At 38.4% G+C, this 26,552-nt stretch overlaps 1 protein-coding gene and 1 pseudogene across 2 annotated transcripts in view; both read right to left on the bottom strand.

The window, feature by feature from the left end:
• The window catches only part of PAK2 (p21 (RAC1) activated kinase 2), a 94,950-nt gene that overhangs the window by 51,256 nt on the left and 17,142 nt on the right, over positions 1–26,552 (bottom strand). For both annotated transcript variants that reach the window (XM_004465881.5, XM_071214709.1), the window contains exon 2: positions 7,984–8,188. In XM_004465881.5, coding sequence (XP_004465938.1) covers positions 7,984–8,167 — 184 coding nt within the window. In that variant the 5' untranslated portion in view covers positions 8,168–8,188. The remainder of the gene's footprint in view (positions 1–7,983; positions 8,189–26,552) is intronic.
• On the bottom strand, positions 23,389–24,579 carry LOC101441062 (uncharacterized; annotated as a pseudogene).

Raw genomic sequence — 26,552 nt, forward strand, 5'->3', positions numbered from 1 at the left:
CATCACTGTTTCTAGGTATTATCCTTTCCAGGTTAAATATCTTCAGTTTTTTAAAAAAATAAGTATTTTTTTTTGTTAGAGAAGTTGTGAACTTACAAAACAATCAGGCATTATGTGCAGAATCTCCACATGTCACACCTCCACCAACACCTTACATTATTGTGGAACCTTTTTTTATAGGTTATGGAAGAATTTTTATCAGATCATTACAACAAACTATGGTTTGTAGAGTACATTTGGTATATTTTTTCCGTACAACCCCTATTATTAGCACCATGTATTAGTACTGTACATGTTATTATAACTCATGAGAGAACATTCTCATATTTGTACTGTTAACTACAGTTCATCTTTTACCACATGGTTCACTGTGTTATATAGTCCCATGTCTTGTACAATCTATTCAAAGTATATACTCAGTGGCTCTCCCTTTCATCAGAGTTGTGCAGTCATTGCTTCAGTAAATTTTTGAACATTCTGTTAGACCAATATAAAGAATTCCATACCCCCTTATTACTGACCCTTAGCATTGATAAAATACCTTCTTTGATACTGATGTATTAATATTACAATATTGCTGTTAACTATAAGCCATAAGTTATATTAATTGCATTTTTCCCACACATCACTATACTCTCAACCACCTTGTAACAGTGGCTTACATTTGTCTTAATTCACAGATTATTATATTTGTACTATTAACCATAATCATCATCTACCTCCAGGTTTATTATGTTATTCAGTCCCTAGATTATTTCCAGTTTTCTTTCAACCGACATTTACATCCCTATACCACCCCTTATATATACTCAGTTTTAAAAAATTATATCTTAGATGGAATGGTTTCCAGATACCTTATTATCTGGGTATAGGTACCCTCAATAGATTTATCAATCAACCATTTAAAATGAGACCTGTACTATACAAAAATTAAACTCACATGTATTAAAAAAAAAAAAAGAATTTAAAAATTGGAAAATAGTGATTCTGTGGTGTAAGTTATATATTATACCTACTCAAAAGTAATTTTCACATTGGAAAAAAAAAAGGGATAAATTCAATACATGATCTCCCGGGAACCATCACAGTAGACAATTAATGATGTGCCTTTCTCTAACCTATGGGGGCACTGAGGCATGTCCTGGGGAAAGTTACCACGGTGTGCGGAAAGAATACCAGAAACTGTACCAGGCCAAGCCACCATTTCTGACCCAGGAAAAGTGAGTGAGTGAAGCTAACCCTGCCCTGACTTCAAATCTCAAATGACTGAATTGTTCTTTGATCGCTGTTCACAATGCAATTAAACTAGAAATCAATGAACAAAAAGGCAGCCAGAAAACACCCATGTTTGGAAATTAAGAAGCACACATATACAAAGAAAAAACTGTAGTGGAAATGTTTGCACTGATACTGATAATATCACATATCAAAGACTTGTGGGATGAGTCTAAAACATAGACTTAATGTTACAGCCTTACAAATACATATTGGAAATAAGTCTGAAAACTATTTTTTTCTCAAACACAGACAAAAAAACATAAAACTTTTTAAAGAAATATTGGTAGAAGGAACTAAAATAAACAGTAAGAGGATTATTACAAACAACTTTCTTGATAAACTGGGAATTTTAGAGAAAATAGACAAATTCCTAGAGTAATATATCTTGGGAAAACTAACCTTAGAATTTGAATAGTCTTATAATAATTAAAGGAAATAAATCAGTAGGTGAAGAAAAAGAAAAGAAAAAAAAAAGCTCCAATCTTAAATTCTTCCTGAGAACAGAAAAAGAGAAAATACTCTCCAACCCATTTTGTGAAGCTGGAATAACCTTGATACCAAAATTTGACAAGGAATGAGAAATGAAAATATAGGCTAATGTCATTAATGAATAGATGAAAAAAAAAAATCCTAGTTGAAATAAACTAATTCCAGATACATTAAAAAAGGATACTACCATTACCAAACTGGCCTTATCTCAGTATGCCAGGTTGTTTATTTGGTCATCACAATCTATGTTAAAAAAAATATTTGATGAAATCCAACATTCACCCATGGGGAAAAAAAAATGTAGCAAACTAGGTATAGAGGAGAGAGGCACATGATGGAGGATGTTCACTAGGTGATAGAAATATTCTGTATCTTGATCTGGGTAGTAGTCATACAGACAAGTCAACTGTTTTATAAATTTATGTTTGATGTGCTCACTGTTATATATAATGTTTGATATAAACATTTGAAAACGGTTATGAGCAAAGGCTAGAAAAACCCTCTAAATAGTGGATTCTAACTTAATATCCAAAATAACATATAAAACAATAAGCATACAGCATATGTGAAATGGATTAAGTAAAGCAAATCTTCTTCAAGAAAATGGGTTTTGATTCAAGTCTTAAATGTGGAAAAACAGATTAATATAAAGGATAAAGGAAAGTACTTTAGATGAAGAAATCATCATGAACATGAAAATTGAGGATAAAAATCATGTCTGGGGAATAATAAGAATTTGACTAGAATGACTAAATCCTTAAATAATGGGACTTCTAAAGTTTATAAAGATGCCTTATTCAGCTTAACTTTTATCTAAATTTCATTTAATAAGCTTCTAATAAAGGTATCCTACACTATTTCCCAAAAGACAGGACAAAAAAGCATGCTTCTTCTGGCAAAATATCACCTTCCATTTTATATTCTCTGCCTCCTTGGAGATTAAGGGATGGAAGGCAATGCTGCTTTAATGGATAATCCTATCAACCAAGATTATCTACATTTAATCTGTAATATTTTTACAACCAAAATAGTGTTTTCAAAAAATTTTCCAAACATAAAATTAAAGTAGGAAACATACACTTTCAGTTACATGTACCTTCTTGTATAAACTCTAAATGTAATTGTTTCAAGTGGTACCAATAATTTAGAAGTTAAAGGGAATTTTTATTTACCTTGACTGTGGTGTTGGCTACATGACTATACATTTGTCAAAACGTGTAGAACTGTATACTATAAAGTATGAATTTTACTGTATATAAATTATACCTTAAGGGAAAAAAAAGTTAAAGGGCACAGAGGGTCATGAATAATGTAGAATGAAGTCACTGCATTTTGCAGTTAACAGATCATACTTGACATATGAGGAAATTTTAATACGATAAAAGCAAAGAAGTTAGGAAAATATTAAGGGCAAAAGGCACACTTTTCTTTCCTCCAGATTTCTAAAATGCTTACTTTTTAAGGCAACAATATGCTAACAATATACTACATTGTATGGAGGTGTTCATCCCCTGAAACTTGAATGTGCGAAATCATAGTTTCCCCTTATTGAAACTCTTTAATGTGAGAAATTATGCTTATTGTAAATGACCAAAAGTAACTTCATACTCCCATCTGTGTTCGCGTGGGTCCCCAAGACCAGTCTCAGGTTCAACAATTTGATAGAAGGACTCATAAAAACTCAGCAAAGCTGTTATATTGATGGTTACAGTTTATTACAGCAAAAGGATACAGATTAAGTGCAGAGTCCAGGAGTAAAGATTCCAGGTATCCTCTCCTAGTGAAGTTGTACAGACAGCATTTAATTCTTCCAGCAACAATGTTTAACAACACAGCGTACTGCCAGCCAGAGAAGCTTACTGGAGCCTTAGTGTGTGGATTTTTATTGGAGCTTGGCCAGGTGGGCATTGCTGAGTACCTGCAGGTTTGACCTTCAGTCTTTGGTCTCTCCAGAAGTCAAGCTGATACTGCATGGCCCAAGGCCTCAGGTAAAGAATATCTCAAGTACTCAGAGGTTATTTCCCAGTACCAAAGCTTTCTTTGGAATATGTAAGGTTTGGGCCACCCACACCTGCTGAGTCAATACTGCAGGGCACAACCCTCCATCAAAATAGCCCTCAGGAAAAAGGGCGTACTCTCCCTCAATGACTTCACTTTGAATAGCAAAGTATTATACTGGGAAGACACAATAGCCTGAAACAATCTCAACACCAAGGCTTGAGATGCTTACAAGTCACTTAACATAATCAGTGGCTTTTTTCTTTTTTTAAAGGCAAAAAAATTTAACAAAGATTTAGCAATTATTCCTAGGGCTATGACCTCACAATCTCATGTGTTAGATGCTGTAAACTTGCCTTCTTTAAAGCTCACTAATTTAAAGTAATTAATTCAGCTGAACGGTAGAAACAGTCCAAACGTCCATCAATGGATGGATAAACAAATGTGTCATATATATAATCAACTGTAAAAAGGAATGAAGCTCTGATGCATACTGCAACATGGATGAACCACGAGGACATTATGTTGACTGAAATAAGTCAGAAACAAAAAAATAAACATTGTATGATCATTGCTTATATGACACACCTAGAAGTAGCAAATTTCAGAGAGACAGGTGGTGGTTTATAGGTTACTAGGGAGAAGGGCAGGGAAGAGGGCAGGGAGAGGAAGTTATAGCTTAATATGTAAGTAGCTTCTGTTTGAGATGAAAAAGGAGGGATAACGGATGTCGGTGATGGTAGCATAATATTGTGCATATAATTATTATTATTGAATTGTGTACTTCATGTGTTTAAAAAGGGAAATTTTGTGCTTTGTACTGGTTACTACAAAAAAAAGTGAAAAATGAAAACCACAGTACAGGAGGAAATTAGGGAGAAAAACCACAATTATTTAAGGGGTTATATTGTGGAGATCATGTGGCTTGGGATAAAATTTCTAGCAAGAGCATCCTATGTTATTCATTATTACATCCCCCAACAATTTAGAGTAGAATATGATGAACTTTGGAAAACTATGTTTGATGACTCTGAGAGATAATAGAGGCAGGGAAATGTGATAGTGGAGAAAAGCCATATTTCTAAAAATTATACATAATTTTAAAAGAAAGCACTTTTTAAAATGTATACAACTAATCACCAAGTTTGTGTACGACAGATGCCCAACGGAGCTACTCATTGGGAAAATGCAAGCTTGCCTTATAGTCGGGTACAATTAATATAGGACAGTTCAATACAACAAGTACTCCTAGTTGCTAGTCTGGCTTTGTAAAACACATTTGTTTTTTTGATTATCTAGCATCTCTCTCTCTATCCTCCTTAGTAAGAGTATCCCACCTTCATTTTGGGGAATTGCTTCTCTCCCATCTCATGTACAGGTGTGAGAGTATAATTCTTACAAACAAATAAAACACCTCTTCTCCTTGTCACTTCTAGCCCACCCTATCACAATCCCAGTAGAGGGAGGGGGTGGGCAAATGACCTAACTCAAGTAATCAGACACCCTTTGAATTTCGAGAGGAAATGCTAGCAGTTGTCAGCCTGAGTGGTGGCTGGCATTTGGCCCTTGCCCCAGATTATGACAGAATAACCTGTCACAGTTTCTCCTGTCCAACTCTCCAGAACCCCCTTGATTCCTTCCTTTAAAGTATAACTCAGCCTCTGGTTGATTATGGGAATCCCCCATATTCTTCTTACAAACTCTATTTTGTTAAAGTTAGCCAGATGTTGGTTTCTGTTGCTAGCAACTGAAAATTCTGATAAAGATTTTTATTTAATTTATATATTTCTATCTTCAAAAATGCTAGTGCCTGGAAAGTGGATGTGGTTCAAGTGATAGAGCCTCTACCAACCACAAGGGAGGACCTGGGTTCGATCCCTGAGGTCTCCTGGTGAAAAACAAGAGAAAGTGTGCCCGCACAAGTGCCTGCGTGGTGAGCCAATGCCTGCCCGAGTGCCCGCGTGGTAAGCCAATGTCCGTGCATGTGAGTCACACAGCAAGATGATGATACATCAAAAGAGAGAAAAGGGGAGAGTCAAGGTGAAGCGCAGCAAAAACCAGGAAATGAGGTGGCTCAACTGCCAGGGAAACTTTCTCCCTATTAGAGGTCTCCAGGATTGAATCCCAGTGAATTCTAGAGAAAAAATGAGAAGAGAAGACAATGCAGACTAACAAAAACAACAGGGCAAGGGGAGGGGAAGGTGGGGGGGATGCGAGTGCTCGGTAAATAGCTGTTTAATCATTAAATGAAGAATTACATTACATTACCATTGCATACTCAAAAATCTAAAGTAGTTCAGAAAATGCACAAACATACTTAGCTTGGGTTAACCTCTCCAGTAACCTTGGATACACCTTTATCTCTTCTACTATCTAAAACCAATTAGCTATCAAAACTTTATCACAATGATTAATGGGATTAAAATGTGTATTTCTATATCAGAGAACTGATGAAATTATTTTTAAACCCCATGCTTATAGAATTCAGGGTATTTTGTGGGACCAGATGAATTTAAGAGAGAAATACAAATCCGAAAACATAAACAAATCTTTTACTAGTGTCTTACATTCTTGGACTTATTCTTTGTCTTCTTATACTTCGTTCCCGGATTTCCCCTTTTATCTCTTACCTAATCTGATCTAAGCACATTTTTTATTCTCAAACACGCCAAATATGCACTCTATTAGTTTTTTTAAATTTTATTTTTTATGCCCCCCCCCAGTTGTCTGCTTTCTGTGTCCATTTGCTACGTGTTCTTCTGTGACCACTTCTATCCTTATCAGCGGGTACTGGGAATCTATGTTTGTTTGTGTTGCGTCATCTTGTTGCGTCAGCTCTCCGTGTGTGCAGCATCACTCTTGGGCAGGCTGCACTTTCTTTCCCGCTGGGTGGCTCTCCTTACAGGGCGCATTCCTTGTGTGTGGGGCTCCCCTACACGGGGGACACCTCCACGTGGCACGGCACTGCTTGTGCGCTTCAACACTGAACATGGGCCAGCTCCACACGGATCAATGAGGCCCGGGGTTTGAACTGCGTACCTCCCATGCAGTAGGCGGACGCCCTAACCATTAGGCCAAGTCCGCTTCCCTATTACTTCTTTTAAATAAACTTCAAAATGTACTACCATGAGACTCTTCAGCTACAAGCAAAACTAGAAATAAGAGATAACACAATAAAGTAAATGAACAGGCTTTCAACTGTTCAATGATTATGTCCTCTGCGAATCTAAATTCCCCAAGACCTGATTCTGTATTAATATTAACTGCATTAACTCACTCAAATTTCAACTGATTTTTAAAATATAAATAATTGTGCGTGTGTGTGTGTGTCTGTATAATTTTTTTTTTTTTAAGTACCGGGGCTGGGGATTAAACCCCAGACACCTCATATGTGGGAAGCTGGTGCACAACCACTGAGCTACACTGGCTCCATTGAGTTGGTTTTTGTTTGTTTGTTTGTTTGCTTGTTGATTTTATTTGTTTTGTTTTTAGGAGGCACCAGGGACTGAACCCAGGACCTTCCATGTGGGAAGCAGGTGCTCAACTGCTTGAGCCACAGCTGCTCCCTGATTATTTATTTTTAAATCTCCAAAGCTACTGACTAAGAATGATGTTAAACATTTTAAAATGTACAGAACAATTCCCTGCAATAAGGAATTATTTGGCTCAAAAATGTCAAGGTTGTGTCAAGGTTGTGGACTTGACGTATAAGTTTTGCTGAATATACAGTAATGTGTTGGTTTTTGGGTGTTGTCTCAGACGCTGCTGATGACAGTATAGAAATTGATAAAAAGGTAGTATCACTAGTCAAAAAATCAGAAAAAATCTTAGTTCCAAAACACACTTAGCTCCAGGGATTTCAGACTGAGTGTCATGCAGCTTATATCATCATTCTTTTAATAGTAGAAATAGAACTATTGCAAATCTCATTAATGTCATAAACTAAGGCTCAAGTCTCAGCAAATGAAAATAAGTATAGAAATCCACTGGATGTTTATAAGTAAAAATGAGTATTTTCTTGTTTCCTATCACAGTTTAAAATAAACTAGTCTTTCTAGCAGGGCCTATACACCAACATCAGCAGTTTGCTTGGCTCTGTTTACTGTTCTCATCATAAACGATACCCACATATTACACTTTAATTAAAAAGATATCAGCATGGATAACACAGTAAACCAATACTGAGACTTCTGAAACCAAAAGAACTATTTTATTTACCTTTCTCTGTGCCTGAGAATATAGAGATGATTTTATTCCTGGGCTTTTTTTCCTCTGGAACAGAAGGCAAAGGTTTCAAACTGTGATTGGCTGACAAAGGGTCTTTGCCAGTGCTAAAAATGGTACTGCTCATCCGCACGGGAGGTGCTGGAGGCTTGTCTTCCAGTTCTCCGTTATCAGACATGATTCAAAATTGGGAAATGGCCTGAAATAGATAGGAAAAAAAAAAAAGTACAATTAATAACAAGGAAAAAATAGTCAAGATTCCCGTTAGCAATATAAGTCATGAATAAAGCATTTACAGTAAATGTACAAGCATAATACAGTAATAACCTGCCCAACCCCAAATCAGAGGTTATCCACTTACAGTGAAATTTAGAAAAATCAATAAGGAAGAGATGAAATTGGTTATCAATTTAGATATCTTAACCTAACAAACTTAGGAAATGGATAGCTTAGGGAATGTTTGAAAAGCCAAGTCCAAAGTCCAGTTAAGAGGATTACAGCAATTTCCATAAAGCATGATTATACTAACATATCAAAAGTTATTCATCTATGCATGGACAGATAAGATAGGACACAATGATATGCCAAATGTTACAAAATGTAAAAAGTTGATGGATGGATCTGAGTATTTGGATTGCAGTATGTGATGGAGTTCTCTATATGGGTTTTATATTATTTTTGCAATTGTCCTGGATGTTGAAAATATTTTAAAATTATTATTTTTTAAATACCAAAAAAAAGTTATTCACTGAATCAACCAATTCCATGAGAATGTCCCAATAAAAAAGACAATATGGAGTCTTAATGAAAATCCCAAAAAGGAGAATGTACCAATCATATGATATTATCTCTAGTATATACACCTCTAGAGCAGAGGTAGATGCCTGGAAATAAAACCGATCAACCAAAACACTCCAAATCTGCTTCCAAGTTCAACAAGCAGTCTTCTGATTACAACTTAGCATTCAGATAACCTTTCCTAAAGGCTAAAAATATGGCACTGATGCAAGTCTCTTGTGCGTTTTGCAGACAGTCTCATAGAGCTTGATATATTGATAAAATAGGGCTTTAAACTACAACCTTTAAATCCAGAGTATAGCTGAGAAGTAGAGTGTAGCCACACTCTAAAGTTCTGTCAGTATGTGACGTGATGTCCTGTCCAGGTAGTCAGGTAACCTCTCTTGTTAGTTATCTACATAACTAATTCAGTAGAAACTTCAACCCTGTTTACATATACTTACAGTTATATACTTTATGTCCTTAAAAAAAGTAAGTTACATACACTTAAAATCAGTAGTAAAGGAGAGGGTGTTCCTAATGTATAGATGAATTCTGATACAAACATGTATACAAGGAAACAATACACTTCCTCATCAAACAAAGTTTTGACTGTAATTGGATCCTAATTTGATTATAAGGTTATTTAATGCAATTAAATAAAAAAACTTTGCATATAAACAATGAAAGGAATATAAAATGTTTTTAAATAATTTAAAAACAAAACTGATTAGGCACTGGGGACTTCCCATGTGGGAAGGAGGCACTCAACCGCTTGAGTCACACCCACTACCTGATTAAGTTTTTATTTAGTTTGAATGCTAGTACCTGAAGAAAAGGAGGTATAATCAAAAAGAACCGAGGGATGGAGAAATTATAATACCTAATTCCATCCCAGATCTTACAGGTTTCTTTTCCCTTGTTAGGAGTGTGTCACTAGCATGACTGCATATTTTATCTGCCATAACGAAAGTTATTTTTCAGCCTACAAAAGAGGAAGAACAAGAGAAGATAAAAGAGGAAAATATACATTTCTGGGTTTAAATCCCCAGACAAGGGCTGGAAAAAAGGGAATAAAAAGATCTTTATCTGTGTATGAGAAAGACTGCTTAAAATTAAACTACTGATGGTCAAAAAAATGGGATGACCCACTGGATGGAATGTGGGAGAGTGTGGGCTATGATGTGGACCATTGACAATGAGGTGCAGCGGTGCTCAGAGATATATTCAACAAATGCAATGAATGTCTCATGATGATGAAGGAGACTGTTGCTACAGGGGGAGGAGTGGGGTGAGGGGGGTGGGGGTATATGGGAACCTCATATTTTTTTAATGTAATATTAAAAAAATAAAGACAAAAAATTAAAAATTAAAAAAAAAAGAAATGGGAGCTCTAAGGTGGTGCAGGTGACAGGCAATCAGATAATTTTTTTCAAACCAGTTGGCCACAGGTTATGGGGTTTGTTTTGTTCTGGGTGTGGGATACTAACTGGATGCTATTCTTAAATGTGGGCTGTCAGGTGTGAATTACCATCAGTGGGGACATATCTTGCTATAGACAGAAGAAGGATAAGGCTCAGTAACATTGTTTCAAGGATTACTTGATGAATGGGTAAATCAAGGCAGATGTTTAGCTCTTAATTTGACCATAACATTAAGATAGCTAGGTCCAATATGCAGCCTGGATCCACTATGTGATCTTGACCAAATTCCTTAACTGTGGCTCAGGATTCCTTAGAGAAATGGCTGAAACAGCAGTGCTTAAAAGGATGAGAAAATGTCAAAGGGACAGAGGAGAGCATTCTCAATGGTCAATGTAGGAACAATTTGAGCAAAACGAAATTAATAATGTAGTACTGGATTATAACCCAAAGTACAAAATAAATATACGTGAGTCCATATTGATATAAGTAAATGAACAACACATAGGGGAAAGGGGATAAATCTTCCTCACAGAATATTTGTACAGAAATTATGTAGATATTAACATCCATCCTCCCTCCCTCACTTGAATGTAGGCTGGACTTACTGACTCACTTCCAAAGAGAAGATGGAAACAACTTCTCAGTTGAAAAACCTGTCAAATACTATATTAACCAAGTGATCAAGGTTAATATCACAAGTGGTAAGTCATGTCGATATAATTTACATAATTTACCCTGATACAATGTGATGAGAAGCACATTTCATCTGTGCTTTTAACAAATCTTTTAACAAATCCAGAACTCCAGTCTATTCATGAGAAAAAACATCAGACAAATCAAAATAGCAGGACTCTACAAAATTCTGTTTAGTACTCCTTACAATTGCCAAGGACATGAAAAACAAGAAAAGACTGGGTCAATGTTATAGATCAGAGGAGACTAAGTAGACAGGGTATTCTGGATTAGATACTGAAAGACAAAAAGGAAATTAATGGAAAAACTGGTGAAATCCAAATAAAGCCTGGAGTTTACTTAATACTGATGTACTGATGTTGGCTTCTTCATTTGGACAATGGTTATGTAAGATGTTAAAATTAGGAGAAGCTGGATGCAGCTGTGGCTCAAGCAACTGCGCTACCGTTACCATATGGAAGACCCGGGTTTGATCTCTGGGACTTCCTGAAAAAAAGAAAAGAGGTGTCCCAGTCCGGTGTGGGGAGGAACAGGTCCCCACGTGGCAAAGCGAAGCACCAAAAAGAGAATGACGCAACCAGGTAGAAAAAAAAAATTAGGGGAAGCTGAGTGATAGGTATACAGAAACTCTACTATCTTTGCAACTTGTCTGTAAAGCTGTAATTGTTACAAAATAAAAAGTCTACTAAAAAAAGGAAATAATAAAAAAGTTAAACAGAAGAACAACTAAAGAGACAATGACATTAAAGGCAATATATGATCTGGATAGAAAGGAAAGAGAAAAGCCTCAAAATGATATTATTGGGATATATGAAAAAATTGGCGTAGACTCTAAGTTTCATTCCTCAATGTTAAATTTCTTGAAGTTGATAGTTGCATTTAAGGTAGATACATGAGTTAATATGCTTGTTAGGAAATGTACATGGCAGTGTTAAGTGTTAAAAAAGCATGATGTATATAACCTACACACAAGTGTTTGACAAATATAGATGGATGAATAGATAAGACTGATACAGCAAATGTAGCAAAATGTTCAAATTAGTGTATCTAGCTACTGGGGGGAAAAGTCATAATAAAATATAGGGTTAGCATATAACCAGCAATTTTATTCCTAGGTATATACCCAAGAGAACAGAAAATATATGTACATACAAAAACTTGTGCACGAATGTTCACAGAAGCATTATTCATAATAGGCAAAATGTAGAAACAATTCAAATGTCTATCATCTAATGAGTGAGTACTCTCCATTTTGCTATATAAAAGAATGTTTAGTAAGTGAATTTAAGAATAGAGATTTAATAAGATTAATAATTCTTCCTGGTTTTATCAAATATACTCTTAATGAAACTGGCTTTTCTTTTTTTAACTGCAAGTGCATGGCCACTGACATGATTTGTGCTAAAGCATCAGCAGTTTTACCTACCACGTCTTTTTCACTATCAATGCATTAAGTCAACCCTGTGAAAAAGGCAATTATGTCTTAGTATTATTATGAAAATAGCTACAATTTCATGGATTCCTAGGGTACTTCAGAGTACTTTTGAGAACTGCTGCTTTAAAGTATATACCATCCCCATACTTCATCCACATACCCCAATCCTTTCTGAGATTTTAACTGAGATGTGAGAAGACCAAAGAACTTTCATATTTATTTATTCCTATACTCTACAGAATGAGTTTTAACATAGGAAATGGTAATTAAGGTTAGATTTTCCAAACTAGGGCACAAAAACTACCCAATCCTTAACATGGTTCAAAGTCTATACATATGAAACCTCCTTTACCATACTGTTTTTCATTACAAAATCAGATAGGTCAGCAGGCTTTCAGAGGTTAGCCGGAGACAGACTAAATGCATTTATTTGAAAAATTCTAAGCAAATGAACCTACAAGGCAACTTTCAGAATGCAGCCTTTCCTTACACTTTGGTTATCCTAAAAAACTTTCTACTGCCCTACTTTAATTTACTGTGCCCTAGCTAGCTATTTTTATTTTCTGCATAAATTCAGCCCGACAAAACTAAAGAGGAGCCAATACACTGGCTTGTCTGTTTCAGACCTTAGTTGAGTCTTAAGGAAATCCCAATTAACATAACTTAACCTATAAGCAATACATGCCTAAGCAAAATCCAAATTTAATATTAAATACATGAATTACAGATGTTCCTAATGAAATTATTCAAGATGATAGATATGATAGTAATGATTCTAAGTAATACGCCACATAAATGCTGATCTTCCTAAATACTTAAGCATGATGCTTCTGCCACCAGCTTAACTGAGGACTTTATCACTTCATATCAGGATTTCTCTAAATAGTCTCCAGGACTTAAGCTTTTGTTCAGAGGAAGAAGTTAGGAGAAGCTCTAACTAGCTTCTTAAAAAGTTTCCAAATTTTCAGTTTTTATTTAGAGGAAGAAATTAGAATTGGTTGCATTTATTTTAACTGATCAAGCACAAAGTCAACTAAAAACTCTCCCTGGCTACACCTACCTTAGCAGCTTATTCATAAGCTACAGATTGAGGACTAAACTCTGCCTGGCACTTAAGGCCATTTAACTACTCAATCAGCCTGATCTTACATACATGTGTCACAAAACTCCTATGCTTTATCTTCCACAAATATACTAAAGATTTTCCTAGTCTATATCATTTTTGTATATTTATTTCTCCATTCTTAAATTTCCTTCATCTTTTTCTCCATCCAACCAAATCTTTCAAGTCTCAATTCAAATTATTTCCTATGTAAGGCCATTCCTGTCTATCTCAGCTCAAAACAAGCCTTCACATCCAAACTCAGACTGCACAGGAAAATAAAAACAAAATACTAAACCTGAAAGGATTAAAATTCATCTGGGGGAAGCAGCTGTGGCTCAATAGATTGGGCTCCTGTCTACCATATGGGAGACTCTGGGTTTGCGCCCCAGGGCCTCCTTGTGAAGGCAAGCTGGCCCATGCCCGTGGAGAGCTTACGGCCCGCACCCACAGAGAGCTGGCACAACAAGATGACGCAACAAAGGGAGACAGGCAGACACAGAAGAATGCACAGCAAATGGACACAGAGAGCAGACAGCAAGCAAGCTGCAAGGGGGGGGGGGGAATAAATTAAAAAAATAAAAATTCATCTGGGCCATATCCCTCATTTTATATGTGAAAGAACTGACCTTCAAAATTATGTGATTTGCCTAAAGTCACACAAATATAGTTACTAATAGTACTAAGAGCAGAATTCAAGTTTCCTAAGGACTCTTAATCTCATACTTTTTTCTTAATTACAGCTAATTTACCTGACTATTCCAAGGCAATGGATTACAACTGTGTATCTATTACACAACTGTGTATGTTGTTTTATATGTTATTTTCCTGCTAAGTTTGCCACAGGACTGCTAATGTTCAAAGTACTAGAAAAGGGTTGGCTTTTATAACAGAAATTTTATTTAGCATAAAAGCTTACAGTTCCAAGACCATGAAATGTCCAAATAAAACCACCATCAGAGATGCTTTAACACCCATGTCAGTTACTGGTGATCCTGGTATCCTGCCACATGGTGAAGTTGGCGGCTGAACTCTGCTGAGGCCCCTGCCTTCCCCTCCAGAATCAACTGTCTCCCAGAGCTCAGCTGTGGGCAACCAAGCACAGGGCTTGTCTCTTTCAAGCCTCCTCTCTCAGCATTGGCTCTTCTGCTTTCTTCCTAAGTCCAGCTATGGCCTATCAGGCATATGGCTTGTCTCCTCAGCCCAGAGCTGCATCATGGGCCCAGCCTCTTGGGGTCTTTGTGCTTAAGCTTTGGATGCTAGAGATCCTCAAGTCCTCTTTCACATGGTAGGGTCAAAAATGGCGGTTTCCTTTCTCTGTTCTCTCTCTCTCTGTTTTGTTTTTTTTAAAAGATTTTTAATTTATTTCTCTCCCCTTCCCTACTCTGCCGCCTTCCCAGTTGTCTGCTCTCTGTGGCCATTTGGCGTGTGTTCTTCTGTGTCTGCTTGTATTCTTGTCAGCGGCACCAGGAATCTGTGTTTCTTTTTGTTGCGTCATCTTGCTGCGCCAGCTCTCCACGTTTGTGGCTGCTACTCTTGGGCAGGGCGGACTTTCTTTCATGCTGGGCGGCTCTCCTTACACGGCGCACTCTTTGCGCATGGGGCTCCCCTATGCGGGGGACACCCCTGCGTGGCAGGGCACTCCTTGCGTGCATTAGCACTGCACATGCGCCAGCTTCACATGGGTCAAGGAGGCCCTGAGTATGAACCCTGGACTTCCCATGTGGTAGGTGGACACTCTAGTTGTTGAGCCAAGTCCGCTTCCCTGTGTCTGTTTTTATAAGGCCCAGCAATAGGGCAGAGACTGAACCTGGGTCATGCCTCAGTGATGTTGTCCAATCAAAAGTGATCTAATCAAGTGATATAATCAAGGTCCCTTAACCAAATCTAATACAAACTGTCACACCTGCCCGAGACTTCAAGCTATTTAAAGGCAGGGATTATAAATCATGTCTTTTTACTATCTCCTATAATGTTAAACATAGATCCTTGAACGTATCAGGCAATGTTTACTGATTTATCATACATATTCTGTCTTCAAATGAAATACTATTCTTCCTGAACTTATTAGTTCTTTTATCAAACAGCATTTCATTACACAATATGTGATATACTACAACTATCCTATATTATTAAAATAAAAAATATCATTGGAAAGATTTATAGCCCTCCCCCCCCCCGAAAACAGCTGATTCATGGCTTTAGTATTCTCTTTCCATAAAGCATTTATTTTTTTTATGCAAGACTTTTTACTGAGGCGTTAAATGCCTGCGAAGTGCCAAATAAAGTTGTAATAAAGGTCTTATATATTCATTTTCTATTTAAGCCAGACACAATGGATAAAAAATATAAAACAATTTGTGACAAAATACCTATTTACCTTATGATTGCTCCACACTACTTAAGAGGAGCAAATAAGTAGTGCTTTTCTCCAAATCTGTTCAAATACTTTTTGTTACTTTTCAGTGAAAAACAAGTAGGCGAAACAAAAAGTATGCCCAAAACACACTGTACTCTTTTAACAGGCCCATTGTTTAATTGTGACACAACTCAAGCACAAACAATTCCTCAATTGTCTAGGGGGGAGACTAGGGGTAGCTAAATATACAAAAGAAATGGAAAAAGTAGTGGTATTTGGAATCAGTCAGTTCAACTAGTGGAAATTACTGAATTTAATGTAATTTACTGGGATTAAGTATGGTATTCCAAGTACAAATTGAGTGCTATTAAAAAAGGTAATGATTTAAAATGAACAATTTTGCTTTATATTTTTAATTCCATTTTGTAGAAATAAAAAATTTTTAATTTTTCAGTGTCATATGACTATAACAAACTAGATCAGATTTCTGATGATCAATAATCACAAGAGCTCTCACACCAACAGCCCCTCACCCCAAAGTAGCCTCCTCAAATGCCCCAGAGTAAAAGCAGTGATGAAAGTATCCCCAAATCATCTGAAATTGATAACAGACATTATGAAGGGGAAATTCACAAATCAGAACAAGTGGTGGCAATGGTCATAAAATTGGGCCTGCCAGTAGCAAAGCTAGAAAGAACAAAGGGAAAGGGGGAAGAGATGTAGAAAACATAACCAGGGGACTGGTAAGGCAAATGAAGAGAAACTCTGCTTCAAACTCAAATGAGTAACAGACTTGATGACAAAACAAATTTTTAAAAAATGCACAGATTTGAGAAAGTAAGACAAGAAAGTATACATCCAAAGAGCCCCAAGGCAAAGTGAAACCAGGAATTCCAAAAAGTAAGCAATTTACTATTCTTGTTATCTACAGGGGCTTTTGACCAAACCCTGGTGACCATAAGCTTGCACTCTGATGTCTAAGAGAGGACAGGTGATAAAACCCTCAGTCTGCCTAAATTTAAAAATCTAAGAGGAGTCCCTACAAATAAGGCAAGACTAGGCTAGACAGACATGCTCCTAGGATGTGCACAAGGATTATTCTGCTTCTTACCAGAACTAGGGATCCAGAACAGGAGGGTAGACCAGCTCTAGGAAGTAAGCCATGAAGAAGCAGGCTCGTAACTGAACCGTAACCTTAGGCAGAGGTAATTTGAGTCAACCAATAGGATAAGAGAGCTTTCAACCAATAGAATACACCTTAATTAATAAACAGCCAATCAACACCTCCCATGAACAGCCAATCAGCACCTCCCAGTTAGGATACTCTACTTAGAGAAAATGCTAATCTAGTCTTCAAACTCTAACCAACGCCCCCGAGCAGAACCAGTGATTTACCAATCAGAGCTCCACCTGGGGACTCCACCTCCCAGGGGCGGTGGCACAGTGAACCTGTACCAAGTACAGCCCAATAGCCCGAGGAGTGCTTTCCATCTTGCCCCAGCCAGAGGAACATCAAGCTGTGACACCGAGCCGAAATGAACATCAAGCTGCGGTGCAGAGCCAAGATGAACACTGAGCCCTACACCTCCATCTTCGCCCTGGGGCACTTCCATTGGAACCTTAGCCAGGCTTCTTCCTTGGCCCAGGCTTGAACTTTAACACCTAGAGCACTTCCACCAGTGTCTCAGGGAGGAGACTGCCTCAGTCAGGCTTGTGCCTTGGCCAGGCTTGAGCTGCAACACCAGGGGGCATTTCCATCATGCCCTGACCAGGTTGGAGCCACAACACTGATCTGTAATCAAATAAACATTTGACTGTACTGAAGGCATGTTTCTTCATTCTGGAGTCCATCCAAACCAAAGAATAAAAGTGGCAACAAGGGGTGTGGGTGGGGTGTAGCAAGGGTACCACGAGATAAACTTTAAGTAACCTTTTTCCTGATTCAGTACTGCAGTCTTCTGTTTACTAGAACTAGGAAAAAGATGTTTCTGCCAGTTAGTGCTGGTTGTTCAAAGCTTCTATGGGGGGGGGGGGCATAAAGCCCTGAAGCATCTCATTTCACCATTTTGAACTGTACAGATACACTTTAAAGCCACAGTGATTTTTTTTTGCTTTTAATTTCAGCAACTGCTTTGTAAAGACAGATACCATCAAATGTATCAAAACCTAATGTTGAGAAGCAGATGTGGCTCAAGCAGGTGGGTGTCTGCTACCATATGGAAGGCCTATGGTGTCTCCTAAGGCAGAAAGGCAGGACAGCAAGCTGGCTCAAGTGTTTGGGTGCTTCCCTCCCATGTGGGAGGTCATGAGTTTGGTTCCCAATGCCTCCTAAAAAAAGAAGATGAGCATACAATGAATGGACACAGAGCAGAGAGCAAGCGCAAACAAGGAGGAACAGAAATAAATAAAATAAATCTTTTAAAAAAACGAACAAAACCAAAAACCCTAATGTTGAAAGTATGAACTACCTAGAGCTAGTAGGCCACCTCTGTGTCTAATACGTATTAGTCACTTTTTGCCTCACAATTGAACATATCCTGTGGCATTTCTAAACTCACTGGGGCACTCCTGTGCACCTTGGCACAGTTTGGGAACCGGACTGAAAACTTATATGTAGGAGGTAAACTGTATTGAAGGACATTTTTAAAAAAACTCTAAATCGAGAGAGATACTAATATTCATGAATTTGAAGACTCCAAATTGAATGGATGCCAAACTTCCTCAAATTGATCTACAGATTCAACACAATTCCCAAAAGACTTTTGTGAAGAACTTATATGAAAATTGTTATTAGAAATTTGGATTCTATACTAGATATTGGTTATGCCCCACTACAGATTCTCTTAGCCTCACCTGTTTTTCAAGCTGCTACTCTAGCAACCAGCTCTATATTGACTGTGACCAATTTTTCCACACAGACACAAGTGACAACACCACACTTCATGCCTGTGCTGCACACTGCCATGGGGCACCGTGACACCCATGTGTGCAAAACCTGGTAGGTAAGGGGAGGTAATTGTGGGTTGAATTCTGCCCAGTGGGATGGAAACTGATAGGATTAGTGCCCCTGCTCTTTCCACCCTGCACTGGACTATCCTGTGACTTATTTTATAACTTCCTGGGAATGGAATCAAGCAATCAGTTTCATACTGGCTAACTTCCCTCTTCATTTCCCTGAACATATACTTCTGTTTACTGGGATGTACTTCCTAATAATGTATAGACACATAAGCCCTCTGCCTCAAGCTCTGCTTTTTGGGGAATCTGGATTAAAAGTGATCTCTACCTTCTATCATACCAAATGTAATTTCAGACAAATTAAAGATTTAACATTAAAGGCAAAATTGTAATTTTTTAAAGATTATGCAGAAGACAAGTATCTTTACATAGGAGATACCTTTAAAACATACAGAGTTCTCTTAAGGAAGAGACAGATAAATATGACTATATTCAGCACCACTGAATGAAAAGACAAGCCACAAACCTGGAGATATCTGCAACAAAAGTAACCAACAAAAAAAGTGCATTCAGAAAGAAATTATAGAAATAATTCAATAAATGAGCAAATGACATCAACAGCTATTTACAGATGACAAACAGTGAATAAATACATGAGAAATTGCCCAACCTCATTAGTAATCATAGCATATAAATGATGGCCAGTAAAAGATACCACTTTATACCCTCTAGATTGGCAGAAATTAAAAAGGCTGACAAACTCAAGTGTCTGAGCAAGGATGTGGAGTAAAGAGAATTCTCATACACTGCTGGAAGGAGTGTAAATTGGTAAAACTACTTCAGAAAACAACTTGGTACTACATTGCAAAGTTGAATATCTTTTTATGTTCTATGACTTAGAATATACCCAAGAAAACTCCCGCCCATGTATAAACGTATAAGAAAAATTCATAGTAGCACTGTCATAATAGCAAAAGACCATAAACGACCCAGTATTATATGACAGCATAACCTACGCACTGGTAACAAACATCCCAAAATCTCAATAAGCAAAGGCCTATTTCTAGTAGACACTAAGTTTGAGAAGATTAGCTCTCCTTAAGGTGATTCAGGGAACTAGACTGCTCTTATCTTAAGGTTGCATCATCTTAAAAGGTTGCCATCAAAATGATAAGAGACTGAAGAGGCATGTAGATTTTTTAATGTCTTAGTCCCCAAGTGACACACCTCACTTTTCAGAGTCCAAAAGAAGTTGGCACATAGCAGGCAATCAATAAATATCTGCTGAATGAACACATGAGTGGAAAGGAGTAAGAAATCACTTCTATCAGGGATGATCAGGAAAAGATCTGTGAAAGACCTTAATTATGACTTAATAAAATAAAAGACAGAGTTTGAATAGATAAAAAGAAGAGGTCACAAACGGTAAGCAGGCTTCACCTCACAGAGCAACTCTGAATGATTGACAGTGGCTGGCTGTCACGTCAATATGCATGCTATGTTGAGAACAATACCGAGACTGTATTCCACTGACCCATTCCCATGAGTGCCATGATCATTCATCTAGGTCCCCCACGTGCACCGAGGAGTGGTGACATATGCCACTTATGTGCCAGCCCTGGCCCTGTAGATGCTATGTATCTTCCACACTTGGTGTTGGTAAAAGCACAGAAGAAGATACTATAAGGGCTAAAAAAAGGATCGCACACTAATGAAAAAAGTATGAACTAAAGTTTATAGAAGTAACTAGTGAACCTGTGACTGGAGAAAAAGGAGAGGGAGCGAGAGGCAGGAGAACTAAAGACCAAGATTAGAAGTTTAGAAATGCTTACATTTATGGGAGTCTATGAAATAAAATAATCCAGCAAAAACAAAAGTCAGAGAGGCAAAAGAACTCTCCTCACCTGAAGAAAAATGTTTCTGAAAAGGTAAGGAGTTTTTTAAAATAAAGACTTAAGTTTCCCTTTAACTACAACTAGACTAAACTAAGACTACAAACAAAACACTTTGTAACGACTAATTTATTTCAGAATCTTCACCATCAAAAGCAAAAATAATTTGGGTCGCGTAAGAGTACACTCTTGACCTAGCACGCTTTACAATGACTATACAGGTTTTACTCCTCAGCATGACAGACTTACCAGCCTGCACGCTGCCAGTTCTCCAAGACCTTGTAATAAAGCAGATAATGAACTGCTCTTATTCAGACTGGTCATGGCTACAGGTCATAATGAGGCTGAGCATGAAAGATGCCTATTTATTTTTGCATAAATGTGAAAAACGAGGTAGGAAATTATGCCAGAACACAGATATTAAAGCCAGGTGACATGGAAGTTTTTGTAAACAAATCATGGTGGCATGGTTGGAAGTACAGGAGGCTTTTCTGATAAACCTCCACTGAATCTTACCCCCCACCGCAATACCACTGTCAATGCTGAGATCAGACGTTATGAGGAAACCGGGTCAAGCATCAGAAGGCCCCCCTTACTTGTCCTCAGCCCAAATTGCTTTGATATATTTTGCTGACGTGTTAGCACCCTCCAGCTTGTCCCAATAAAAATGTAACTAGCTTGCGTAAAACCCTGTATGAAATGCTTGTTTTCATCAAGCCTCAAACCTAGTTCTATGTGGGATTACCTTAATAGCAAACTAGGATGGGAAACCATAGCTAGAAGTACAAAAAGTCCAAGAATAGAACTGCTCAGAATTCAAACATGGAAATGCCTTTTAGTACTCTAAAGCAGTACTATCTGCAGTGTGTTTATGAGCAGTCTGCAATAAAAGATACACAAAAATCAAGAAAAAGCATTTAGAAATTTTTAAAGAAAGGCGACAAAGTAATTGTTGAAATAAAAAATGATTTTTTCATAACTGGTTTTTACATTTTTATTTTGTTTTCATTTTACAGAATTATATGAAAGTATCAGTCATAACAGAAAGCTTCTGAGGAACACTTATCTAAAGCAATCGATTTTGAACAAAGTAATGCTTTGCAAGGATCTGAAAAGACATTTCTCCAAAAATACACAAACAGCTGGTAAGCACAAGAAAAGACCTTAACATCATTAGTTGAGAGCAATGCAAATCAAAACCACAATGAGGTACCACTTCACACACCACTAAATCATAACAAGTATTGGTAAGGCTTTGGGAAAACTGGAACCCCCATGCATTCATGCACTGCTGATGGGAATGTAAAATGGTGTAGCCACTATGGGAAACCATTTGATTGTTCCTTAGAAAGTTAAACATCGGATTAATGTATGGCTTGGCAACTCCACTTCTAGGTGCATACCCCAAAGAATTAAATGGATATTTGTTCACCAATGCACACAGCAACATTACTCACAACAGACAAAATGTGGAAGCGACTCAAATGTCCAATGGCAGATGAATGGATAAACAAAATGTGGTATATCATATAAAACAATGCTTGGCGGCCATAAAAAAGAATGGAGCTCTGATGCATGCTATAATCTGTATGTACCTTGAAAACATGCTCAGTTAAAGAAGCCAGAAAAAAAAGGACAAACTGTGTGCTTTCACTTATATGAAACATTTCAAATAAGCAAATTTAAAGAGACAGAAAATAGATTAAAGGTTACCAGGGGCTTGGGGGAGGGGAAATTAGGGAGTTCTTGCTTAATGGGTATGGTATTTCCATGAGGGGTTATGAGAAAGTTTTGGAAATAGTGGCGATGGTAACACAACACTGTAAAAGTAATTAATGTCACTGAACTGCATACTTAAAAATGATTAAAATGGCAAATTTTGTTACATATATGGTACCACAATAAAATAAAAAACAAAAGATATGATGGCTATAATCAAAGAGAGGCAATAAGTGTAGATAAGGATGTGGAGAAACAGGAGCCCTCAAACACTGCTTGTGGAACTGTAATATGATAGAGGTGCTTTGAAGAGTAGTCGTGCCGTTTCTCAAAAGATTAAACAGAGTTCTCATATGATCCCGCAATTCACTCTTAAATACCCAGGAGAAGTGAAAATATATGTCCACACAAAAACTTGTACACTAACGTTCATAGCAGCATTATTCATAATAGCTAAAGAGTGAAAACATTTCAGGCTCCTCAGGATGGAGGAATAAAGCATGGATTAGAGTGGACTTACTGGTATTCTACTACAGAATTATTGTGACTCTAGCAATGGAAGAAATTATATCATTGACGTGGAGACAGTGGCCATGGTAGTTGCTGAGAGCAGGGAGAGGGAAAACGAGGTGTGATATTGGGGCGATTTCGGAACTTGGAGTTGTCCTCAATGATACTGCAAGGACATGCAGGACATTATATATCCTGCCATAACCCACTGAATGGACTGGAAGAGTGTGTAAACACAACATAAACCATAAACCACGCTGTGTAGCAATGCTTCAAAATGTACTCATCAAATACAACGAATGTTCCACACTAACGAAAGAAACCGTCAATGTGGAAGGAGTGGGGGATGTGGGGAGTGGGGTATATGGGAACATCTTATATTTTTTCTTTATCTCTTCTTTTGTATGTTCACTTTCAGAGGCCATTTCTTCAAGCTCACCAATCCTTCCTTCTGCCTCCTCAAATCTGCTATTATGATTCCAATGTTTTTTAAATTTCATCTATTGCACCTTTCATTCCCATAAGATCTATTTTTTTTTTAAAGGTACATAAAAAGGTTTTATTTGCAAGGAAGTAGAAATTTAATCGAACAAGCCAAATCCCATATTGTTATCCAACTCTTCAGATTCCTCCTCCTTCTCTTCTGCTGCAGCTGGGGCCGAGCTGGCAGCAGGAGCGGCAGAGCCCAGCGTGGGGCCACCGCCACAGGCCCACCAGCAGGCATGCTGGCCAGCTTGCGAATGCCCTTGGCAATTCCATCTTCAATGTTTTTTCCATTTAGCTCACTGATGACGCTGTTGAGCCGGTTGTCATCCGCCTCGATGCCCACACTGTCTAGGATCTTCTTGATGTCCTTGGCACTGGGGGAAGTATTGCCCCTGACGGCGGCCAGTAGGTAGGAGGCCATGTAGCGCATCCTGAGGCGTGGTTGGGCAAGGCAGGGCGGCGTTACCCGCTGGTCTGCCACCTCCACCCTGGAACACAGGCTGCAGAAGGTCCCGCAAGGCCCAGCCCGGAGGTACCGACGCGGCCTCCCCAGGGCAACCAGCCTGTCCTGCAGCCCATCGTGCCACCTGCACCCTCCTATTTTTCTATGTATGCTTTCAAAATTTTCTTTGTGCTCATCCAATGTCTTAATATCCTTAATCTCTTTAGCCATCTCATTGAATTTATTAAGGAGTTGTTGGACATCTATGATTAGTTGTCTCAACTCCTTTATGTCATCTGGAAGCTTATCTTGTTCCTTCAACTGGGCCATAGCTTCCTGTTTCTTGGTGGGGATTGTAATCTTTTGTTGGTGTCTTCGCATCTGGCTTACTATTTTTTCTGGGTGCAGTTTTTCTCTTTAGTTAGGGCTTCCTATCCTTTCTCCCTTGGTTGTGCAGCAGGAGCCAAGCATGTAGTTGGTGCTGTAAGTTGTGGAGGCTCAAGCTGCCCTCATTGCACCAGGGACCAATGAAGCTTCTTCCAACTTTCTCCTTTGCCAGGGGTAGGGACAGAGTCACAGCTATGTGCAATAATCCAAGTGCAGGCCTAGACTGTAGTTGCCCAGAGAGACTGACAAAACTTCACATCCCTTTCTCCCCTGTCTGGGGTGGGGATGGAGCTGGAGGTGTGGGCAGCAATCTATGCAGTGTGGGGTCCAAGATGACTGCAGTTGCTCTGGAAGACTCCTGATTTTTAGTCTATGCCAGCCAAAGCTACCTGCAGTTACCTGTATAGGCTGGTGCAGGGCTCCTCAGCCTCCTCTGTGCCAGAGGTGGGACTGAAACCTAGGCTAGGGCTGCAGGCTGATCTGCATGAAAGAAAGTGGTTCCTGCTGACACTGAGAGTTTCAGTCAGCCCTGCTTCCCCTCAGGCTGGGGCGGAGTCAGAAAGGCAGCTACTGGCCTCTTTCTGACTTGGGCTGGTTCACACCTTAGCTGTTCCCAGGGTTATATCTTTGTGAGGTAAGCCTACCAATCAGTAGCTGAAATCAGCCGCCAACTGTCTCCTTCTCCTGTTTCTGGGAAACGGAGCTTCCAATTCCAGTCACAGAATAGCTCCTGGGGCGGCTTGTGCCGCCAGAGTAGGACAATCACCAGCCTCTGTGGTTTGGCCGATAATTTCCCTGAGAGGCTGGCGCAGGTCCCCTCAGCTTCCTCCCTGCTGGAGGTGGCACCGGGGCCTAGGCTAGACCTGGTGGCTCCCAGCCTCTTTCTGACTTGGACAGGCTCAAACTTTAGCTGTTCTCAGGATTATACTGTAGCCTGCTGAATTTACTCATCAATAGCTGAAATTGGTGCCCAATCATCTCTTCCTCCCTGTTTTGGGGAAGTGGAGCTATCAATTCCAGCCGTGGAACAGCTCCTGAGGTGGCCTATGCCTCTTGTGGAGGATGGGCACTGGCCTCCGGCGCATGGAGCCTCTACTTACGAGTCTTCTCTACAAATGAGCAGTTTCCTCCTCCCACTCCTTCAATGATGTTGCAGGATGCTCTTCTGGTTTCCTGGAGGCCCCAAACAGGTGCTTCAGCTGCTCCAGATAGCTCTGGGTGTTTGCTAACTGCCCTGCAGCAGGAGCTGCCTCTAGGAGTTCCTTACTCTGCCACCATCTTGCTGGTTCTCTCCTATATTTTTCAATGTAATATTTTGTGTGATCTATGTACCTTAAAAAAAAGATACAAAAATGGAAAAAAAATAAATTTGAAAAAAAGTAAAACTTAAATTCCATCAACTAATGAATAAATAAAATATGGTATATTGAAATATGCTACATCCATATATGGATGAACTTTGAGAACATGCTAAGTGAAAGAAGCCAGTCATGAAAAACTAACATATTATATGATTTCATTTATATGAAATGCCTGAAATAAGAAAATTTATAGTAACAGAAAATAGATTAGTGGTTGCCTAGGGCTAGAGGGGGCAGTTCAGGGGAAATAGGGAGTGACTGATATTGGGTATAGGATTTCTTTCGGGAGTGATACCGAAGTTATGGAATTAGTGGTGATAAGTTGCACTACCTTGTAAATATATTTAAAAAACACTGTACACTTTAATGGGGTAAATTTTACCATGTGTGAATTTATATGTCAGTTAAAAAAATGTAAAGGAATTTTTTAGAGAAAAGAAACCAAGGTGGAACAGATACAGATGCTGGTAAGAGGAAGGACTGGCTGAAAAAAAGAGGCAAGGGAGGAGGTTTTCCTCTGACGAAGAAGATAATGTAAAGAACATGATGCAGGCTGCTAGAGTAATTCAAAGAGAAGAGTTCTAAAAATAATTTGAAGAATGAAAGCATCACTGGAATAATCACAAAGCCTTACAAATGGACTACTCTAAAGGTGGCAAAGCCACTTAAAGTTATAATTTTTGCTGTGTTTAGGAAAAGACTCAATTCATGGCTTCAGTCATGTCTCTTACATTCTGTGCTGCTGTTCTTCGTATCTGAAATAAAGGCTGATAGTCATCCTTTTAAAAATATGCTATATTATTTATTCTGTTGATACAACTTCTACCCAGTAACAGAAAAATATGGGGGTAAAAGGTTTGGTTTTTCCATTTTTAAGAAATAAAAGTTCTTAGAGAAAAACTTTTAAAAATGAAGTTTAGGGAAGTGGACTTGGCCCAGTGGTTAGGGCATCCGTCTACCACATGGGAGGTCCACAGTTCAAACTCCGGGCCTCCTCGACCCGTGTGGAGTGGGCCCA

The sequence above is a fragment of the Dasypus novemcinctus genome, chromosome 4, assembly GCF_030445035.2.
Source record: "Dasypus novemcinctus isolate mDasNov1 chromosome 4, mDasNov1.1.hap2, whole genome shotgun sequence".
Lineage (NCBI taxonomy): Eukaryota > Metazoa > Chordata > Mammalia > Cingulata > Dasypodidae > Dasypus > Dasypus novemcinctus.